Consider the following 8488-nt stretch of genomic DNA (forward strand, 5'->3'; position numbering starts at 1 on the left):
GCCTTAAACCTGCGTCCTCTCTAGCAGCCAGCAGGGGGCGACTTAAACCTGCGTCCTCTCCAGCAGCCAGCAGGGGGCGCCTTAAACCTGCGTCCTCTCTAGCAGCCAGCAGGGGGGGACTTAAACCTGCGTCCTCTCCAGCTGCCAGCAGGGGGCGACTTAAACCTGCGTCCTCTCCAGCAGCCAGCAGGAGGCGACTTAAACCTGCGTCCTCTCCAGCTGCCAGCAGGGGGCGACTCCAGCGGCTGCAGAAAGAAGTGTGATTGTATAGAAGTCTGTGAGAAAATGTTTCTACTTCTCAGCTGATTTATTCCCTCAGTAAACACTTTCCTGATGAGTTTCTGGTCTCAGTCGCTAGTTTCAAGTCTTCTTCAACACAGCATGATGTTCATTTAGTAAATTATGGTCCCATTTAGAGGAACTGAGACCAGGAAGCAGGGGAGGATTTAGGGTGGGGCTACAAGCTGATTGACAACCTGTCAATCAGGATAGAGGCGACTCGTATCCACTGCTCCAGAGCGTCCTCATCCCCAGGGCATCCAATACCGACGCTTTCAGAAAAAGTGACAAAGCGTAGTAATTTGACGCCAAAGGTACCCTTTAACGTCTTTATGAGATGCTCTGGCTAGCTAGCTACGTTCATGTTAAAGGTGTTGACAGCTCCCCGAAACCCCTAACCACAACCATCAGGTCCATGTTAGTACCTGAACCTAAGTCATGGACTTTATGCATGTCGACTGGCCGATGTGCTAGCAGGTAGGGTTAGCCTCCTTTGTGTTGCTGGGACGTAGCAAACTTGGCGTTTCATATGGATGCTGAAGGGTAAAATACGCTTTGTCACGCTGTCTGAAAGCGTCAGTTATGACTCATTGAGATGAGAACGCATTGGCTGCTCTGTGTACGTTTAACCAGCGCTGCTGAGAAAAACTTATCAGGAGTCGGCTGCTCATTTTTCAGTAAGTACGTTTTGTTTTAAGCCTGTTTGTCGCTAGCTACAATTAGCCTCTCAGCTAATATCACAGTTAATGTGAATTACAGAGCTAGCTCCACGTCCAAATCTGGTCACGTCTGGTTCCATAAAAATAAAGATGGCGGCGGCCAAAATGCCAAACTGGAGGCTTCAAAACAGTAGCCCACAAACCAACGGGTGACGTCTTTTTTCTTCTAACGGCGTCAAATGCTGCGATTGTGTGATGACGTTTTACATCTGACGTCATCCAGAGAGGAGAGAAGAGACATTAAAGAGGCTCAGCAGTGAGTGTCAGTTGTTTGTGAGGCTGGGTGTCAAGAACTTGTTCCAAGTTTGAACCAGATTCCCAAGAACCGGGAATTCATCCCAGCGTTTAGATCCTGCTCCTCAGTTCCTAACTTCCTGCATATCTCAGTGAGCATCTTCCAGTCCATCAAAGTGTCTCTGATCTGCCAGGAGCTTCTACGCCGACCTGACGTCACCTCGTGTGATACGTCAAAGCCTGAAGAAGAGAGTCCTTCTGGTTCCGGTCCTGGATCGTGGCGGACCGCAGCAAATGCTCCAAACTTTGGCTTAGCTTCACTAAAAACCTGCAGCAGCTGCAGGAAGGAGGTTTGGTACGAGGGAGGAAGCAGCTCCAACGTGACAAAGCGTTTCCTTCAACACGGCGTGAATCTGAAGGAACGCAGATCCAGCTGAGGCTAACAGGAGCAACGTCTCAGGTCCAAAACACAGGTGAGCCGACGTTCACCTTTTATACTGAAGGGAAACCAACGATGGCTCCAGATGAGACGAGTCCCAGAGACGCCCCTCTAGGACAGAGACTCCTCTCACTTTAGAGACGTGAAGGGGAAGATGAGCGAGGAGGAAGAGGAGGAAGGCCACTGAGCGCTGACGGGATCTAAGGTGAAGGAACCAGAAGCGAGATTCTATAAGAACCATCGGAATCGAACCAACCCTAGTTGTGAGGGGACTCTGAGGGGACTTTATGTGAACGTCTAACTAAGAATCCTTTAAATACAAAACAAATATCCTGCTCAACTTCCTGTTTCCCCTCCAGCTTCTGCACACCTGATCCAGTTAAGAGCTTAATGCTGATTGGCTGATCCAGAGAAACTGATCCTGAGTGTGAGGAGCCAATAATCGGATCATGTCTGCAAACAGGAAGATTAAAGACGCTTTCAGAAGAGAGTGGAGAGTTTGTCTGCTGCCAAACAGCTGCTGAAACTCAGTGACCGCACAGTTGGAAAGTACATTTAGATGAACCGGGCAGGAAGTCAGACTCCAGCAGGCAAAACGCTCTTAGTCTGAAATGCTCCCTGTGGTAGGTGCTAGTAGCACCTGTCAAGACGAGGAACGAAAGCGGGTCTCAGGGAGCTGTGAAGAAGGAAGTAGAGGCACAAGAAGGACATATTAAAAACAAGTCATTAAGGTGGGGCAGGCTGCACGCTGCGCTGCTGAAACGCTTCTGAGACGCTTCCAGTGGACGCCGTAAATAACCCGCTGCGCTCACGTAGCCTACGCCCCTCCCTCAGACTTCCCATGATGCACGAGGGTGAAGGGAGTTTTGTTAAAATGTGCTAATAAGTTGACATTTGATTGAAACACAAATGTTACTTTATGATTTATGTTTAATAAAATCCGTAGAATCTGCTGTGTTTGTGTTGGTAGTTTTCATTCTTGTGCTGGTTTACTGTTGAAACCAGGAGTGGAGAGACCGTTTCATTTGATAAGACCTGCTGAATTTTCCCGGTACAGCGGAGCTGCATGCAGCTGTTCGGCTGTGTCCACAATAATCAACTGAGCTAAACTATATGGCCCAGATAAGGGGCCCTGAGGTGGCTGCACCCACGCTATCTCTGCTTATGATATGAGGAGTTTATAAAATATGAGGATTTGTTCTTAACTAAGTGAGTAAAATCCTTCATTTATATTCATGCAAAATACTCTGTTACAAGTAAAAGTCTTAATGTTGTTAATCAGGACAATGTACTTGAAGTAAAAGTACTCAGTACAGTGAAATGTCCCCTGTGACTGTTGTGACTCATACAGTGTGGTAGTAATACTTTTACTTTACGTGGGAATTTTTGGGAATTGTTGGGCTTCTGTAAATAGCATCACAGAGTTTGGTCTAGACCTGCTCTTTTATGAAAAGCGCTGTGAGATAACTGTTGTTGTGATTTGGCGCTATATAAATAAAATTTAATTGAATTGAATTTACTTAAGTACCATTTTCATTGCAGGGCCAGAGTATTTATCGTTGGTATTAGTACTTTTCCTGCAGTACATGATCTGAATACTTTGTACCTGACTAATTAGGCTAATTTACAGATTGACACTGACCCACTCGTGAGAGCTGGAGGTTGCCGCTCGGTGCTTCGAGCTCCCAGTCAGAGTCAGCTAACGGGGCTGCTACGAGCTTCACGGCTAACTGAGCAGTTAGCGGTTACTCTGGTGAGATGCTGCCCGTCTCTGTGTTAATCCAACACATCTCTGTAGCAGGGTCCATGTTGATTCCACAGTCTGACTTCAGAGCACATGAACACACACTAAAGTCGGACCGACTTCACCACTCGGTTAGCGGGACCATCCGAGGAGCACGTGAACGCACCGCGAGCCCCTGGCTGCAATTCACAACCCTCACCACTAGGTGGCACTAAAACATCTAACTGTTTCAGCAGTTAGATTGTGTCGGTGTGGGAGTTTTAAACAACAATAAATGGTTGAACCCCTGAAACGAGCAGCACCAGAGCAGTTAAAGAGCAGGTCACTGTGTCTGACACCGGATGCCGTGCAGCTTTAAACCGAAATTAATCACCTCACATGCTGACTGGGAGGTTTCACACATCCTGCTGATTAACTGTGTGATGCTTTGTTGTGTGTTGTCATCTAATTATTTTCAGATGCACAAGTGTGTTTGTGTGTTGCTGCCAAAGCCCCCCCCGTGGGTCCTCACAACAACATAAAGACCACAAACCTCCTACATAGCAGATCAAATCTACCAGCTCAAAGTCCTCAGAAGTGAAGTACATCCTGTGTGTGTTTCGGTGTTTTATGTGCGTTAAAGTTCATAAGACAGAAGCAGGAGGAGAAAAACTTGCAGAGACATAAATCTGCAGACGCCATTTTGAATTTAGAGCTCGTTCACACAAACTCTCCACGTAGTTTCATATCTGCTGAGTTACACTTGATAACATGTTACTTTACTGTGGAGAGTTATTGTATTTACAGCACACGCACACACGCACGCGTGCTTGACGCTGACATCACCTGTTAAAAATGTGGTGATGTCAGAGGTTTCGTGATGCAGACGCCGTTGAAAGTCAAAACACAAACACCTGGAAGTTCAGCTGCAGGTCGCCACACCGATGAAAACAGCATGTCTGCTGCTGCTGCTGGTTATTTTCATTCATATCTTCTACATTTGGTCAGAGAGACAAATTACAGAATGTTTTTTAATTGAACAAACAATTAATTGAGAAAATAATCTGCAGATTAATAGATAATAAAAATCCTCTCTTACAAGTCCTGCATTCAAAGAGTATTAGCACCAAGTACCAAAAGTAAAAAGGCTCATTTTAGTATCAACAACAAACTGACGATGAACAGAAACTCGTTATAAGCTGCTTGAACAACGTAAACAAAGTTTCATCTTTACATGCAATTAAACATCAAAATGACAAACTTGTTTGTCAAAATACCCTTTAAATACTCAACTTACCAGAAAACTCCACATGTTTTAACAGGAATGTGCTTTCAGAAACTTTATTACAGACTCAGGGTCTAAGTCTGACCCACAGAAATACACAAATACTCACTACACACATTCGTACAAACATTAAAAAAACACCATAATAAATAAATAATACAAAGAAATGTTGCTTCACATTCGTGCTTTCTTACTTACGCATATATTTATATTTTTCTGCTCTTCCTTTTTAGCTTCTAGTCAAAATTAAGCGTGATCAAGATGTGCGGACTCGACTCAGATGACTTGAGTCACAAATATGATGAATAAAAAAAGACTTTAACACTTTTGACTGGAGCTGACTTGATGCCCTCCCCAAGCCCAGATAGAAATAAAGGTTAAAAAAACACTTGTGATATTTGTTGTGTGAAACATTTTTTCTGTACAGGTTAGCTCTTTATTCAGTAAAGTTTTTTATTTAATTTTAACTCTTGTTAAAAATGTGGAATGGTATTAAATTTGGTGAGGACTCCAAGCAGGCGACTTTTATCTTTTTGATGTTTCTGTGTTTGTTAAATTGTTGATTGTGGGTTTTGTTTTGGTCTTTTTCTTATAAATGTAATGTCTTGTATATTAGGACCCAGGACTGAAGGGGTTTATCTTGTTCAACACACTTGTGACCTGTGAAAAAACAACCTCACTTGGTCCCCTCTGTTCTTTTAATCTTATTTTATCTTCTGAATTGTTTGAATTTTTAAAAGACGAGGAAACGTCGGAGTGACGAACTTACAAAGTGTTCCTGAAGGCATCACAGATAAGCCCCGCCCCCCTGTGATCGGCGGCCCGAGCGGTGCGTTCACGGTTTTTTTTTTGAGTGTTTGAAAGTTGTCAACAGAGGGAAGAAGCAGCAGCAGCAGCAGAAGAAGAAGAAGAAGAAGAAGAAGAAGCAGAGCGGCTTCAGACCGACAGCAGAGCTCGGAGGAGGAGGAGGAATGGGCTGCAGCCAAAGCAAGGTGAGAAACACCGACACAAACACCGGGGGGAGAACCGGAAAGTCCCGGTAGAAGCTGACCTTGTTTCGGGCGGTTCATTAGCAGGCGGCCGGCGGCGGCTGCACGGCCGCGGGACGTGCCGTGAATGAGCTGCGGGGGAAAAAGCACCGTGTGCCGCTGAGTCTTTCTTATTTAAATCTAATTGCTGAGTCAGAAACGAGAGTTTTTAAAGTGAGGAATTCAGCGCCTGACAAAGAAAAAGCGGTGGGACAAACGCTTTTCTTTCTTCTCTGAACATCTGTTTCTAATCTCGCATCGTGTTTGAATCCCCGAGCTGCTTTTTGGTTTTTTCCCACGGTGCTGCAAGAAGATGGACCCCCCCCCCCCTTCTGTAAAGTTTCAACACTTTAATGCAACAGCTAATAAATCCTGTCTCAAATAATCCTGCCGAGACATAAAGTGCGTCTTCAAGCATTTTAACAGATTTTATGGTGTTTTATTTCAGTTAAAATCACTCAGCGCACTGATCCTAAAGTGACCTTACGAAGATAAAATAACTTTATTGATCCCACACTGTGTTACAGCTGCTCCAGATACAACACAGCGTTTACACATTAAATAAAAAATATAATAGAAATAAATGATCCTACTGTGACATAAAGTGCGTCTTCAAGAATTTTCATGATTTTATGGTGTTTTCATAACTTGAAAAATAGCTTATTGCTTAAATATTCTACAGTGCAGCGATTTTAAAGTGACCTTACGAAGATAAAATAACTTTATTGATCCCACACTGTGTTACAGCTGCTCCAGATACAACACAGCGGATTTACTCATCACACAGTACTGTACATACATCCAGGGCTGAACGATTAATCGCATGTGCGATATTATCACATGTGATAAAACGAGATTTTCTAATCGCAAAGGCTGCGATTACACTCACATGACACTCAAGAGTAAAGCGGTCTGCAGACGAAGCATCAACTTCGCTGTAACACAAGAATTTCCCCTCTGGGATCATTAGAGTATTTCTGATTTCTATCTAAAGAGACCGACGCTCTTTATTTTCCGGCATGTGTCTGGAGGGACGCCACATGTTCAGTGAGGTGGTTTTCTTGTACTTCTGCAGTAGTTTCTCTTCACTGTTTGCACTGTCAGAGACAGGCGGGAGACGTTTGACAGCTGTTGTCTTCCACCGGTTATTGATAGAAAATGACGGAGCAGCCGAGGCGTCACTTGGGTCAGCGGTTTCCACACTGAGGGCTGCGGCGGCCCACGGGTGTGGGGTTGGAGGTTGATAACAACAAGTTTGAATTCAGTACTGAACTATTTAAAATCCCTTTTACTGAACCCACTTCGTCCAGAGTTGAACATAAATCTGTAATCGCCTTCTTTTGACAGTCTCGTTCCACCTTATTTAAAATACAAACGGTTCTGATTGACAGGTGTGCTGCTGATCAGTTTTCTGTGAGGTTCTGACTCCTGAAATGGACCCGACGTGATGGTTTCAGCAGAGAAGACTCGCCTCTCTGTCGGGGTTTGCAGTCAGTGTCTGGAAGAAAGAGCGTTAACCAGACAGCTGACACGTTTCATTTGGCCGTTTTTAAAGGCTGCACAAGGCGCGTTGCCTGTTTTTGAATCTCATGTCCATTTGACAGAAGGAGATTTAATCAGCTGCAGAGATCCAGATGATTATTATTAGTATTATTTTCAGCCCACGGTGACGTTTTTAAACCGACCAAGAGTTTACTGCCACATTAGAGAAGCTTAACGCGCTGCAGTTCAAGAAAACGCAAGTAAATCACAAACATTTCTTCGCTAATTTCACAGAACTTTTCGTTCAGAAAAAAAACACTAAGTGAGAAAACAAAACCAAATACAAAAAACACGCTGCAACTAGCACAGAGCACAACCCAAACAGTTTCCTGTTTACATCGACTTTCCAACAAGCGTGTCCCGGCCGAGTTCATCACTTTTTAGTGTCTCCTGGAAACCGTTGTGGTTGCGGTCTGTGTTGATCTCTCAGGGCCACCGTACTAAAATGAGAATTTGATTATTGAAATAGGTGATAATCAAATTCTGATCAGCTGATCTTAATTCAATATATCATCACCACACACTTTATGAAAGAGGTGGGCGCAGCCGGCAGGACGTCCGCCGTTGGTTTGTGGACTATGGTCTCAAAGTCTCCAGTTTGGCAGTCGCCATCTTGTTTTTTTGGAACCAGACGTGACCATATTTGGATGAGAGGGTGGAGCTAGCTAGCTTGTTTAGCAAGGTGCATCTGTAACTCACGTTAGCTGTGATATTAGCTGGGATGCTAATTTTAGCTAGCGACAAACAGGCTAAAAACAAAACTTACTTCCTGAAAAATGAGCAGCCAACCATAAGTTACTAAATGAACATCATGCTGTGTTGAAGAAGACTTGAAACTAGTGACTGAGACCATAAAGGACGCAGGTTTAAGGCGCCCCCTGCTGGCTGCTGGAGAGGACGCAGGTTTAAGGCGCCCCCTGCTGGCTGCTGGAGAGGACGCAGGTTTAAGGCGCCCCCTGCTGGCTGCTGGAGAGGACGCAGGTTTAAGTCGCCCCCTGCTGGCTGCTGGAGAGGACGCAGGTTTAAGGCGCCCCCTGCTGGCTGCTGGAGAGGACGCAGGTTTAAGGCGCCCCCTGCTGGCTGCTGGAGAGGACGCAGGTTTAAGGCGCCCCCTGCTGGCTGCTGGAGAGGACGCAGGTTTAAGGCGCCCCCTGCTGGCTGCTGGAGAGGACGCAGGTTTAAGGCGCCCCCTGCTGGCTGCTGGAGAGGACGCAGGTTTAAGTCGCCCCCTGCTGGCTG

The 8488-nt window shown here is 45.2% G+C and overlaps 1 protein-coding gene across 1 annotated transcript in view; it reads left to right on the top strand.

The window, feature by feature from the left end:
- Window positions 1–5550: 5550 nt before the first annotated feature.
- ccdc69 (coiled-coil domain containing 69) overlaps window positions 5551–8488 on the top strand; it is a 53102-nt gene continuing 50164 nt past the window's right edge. Inside the window, exon 1 of the mRNA XM_046030538.1 lies at window positions 5551–5671. Coding sequence (XP_045886494.1) covers window positions 5651–5671 — 21 coding nt within the window. The 5' untranslated portion in view covers window positions 5551–5650. The remainder of the gene's footprint in view (window positions 5672–8488) is intronic.

The sequence above is a fragment of the Micropterus dolomieu genome, linkage group LG19 (assembly GCF_021292245.1).
Source record: "Micropterus dolomieu isolate WLL.071019.BEF.003 ecotype Adirondacks linkage group LG19, ASM2129224v1, whole genome shotgun sequence".
Lineage (NCBI taxonomy): Eukaryota > Metazoa > Chordata > Actinopteri > Centrarchiformes > Centrarchidae > Micropterus > Micropterus dolomieu.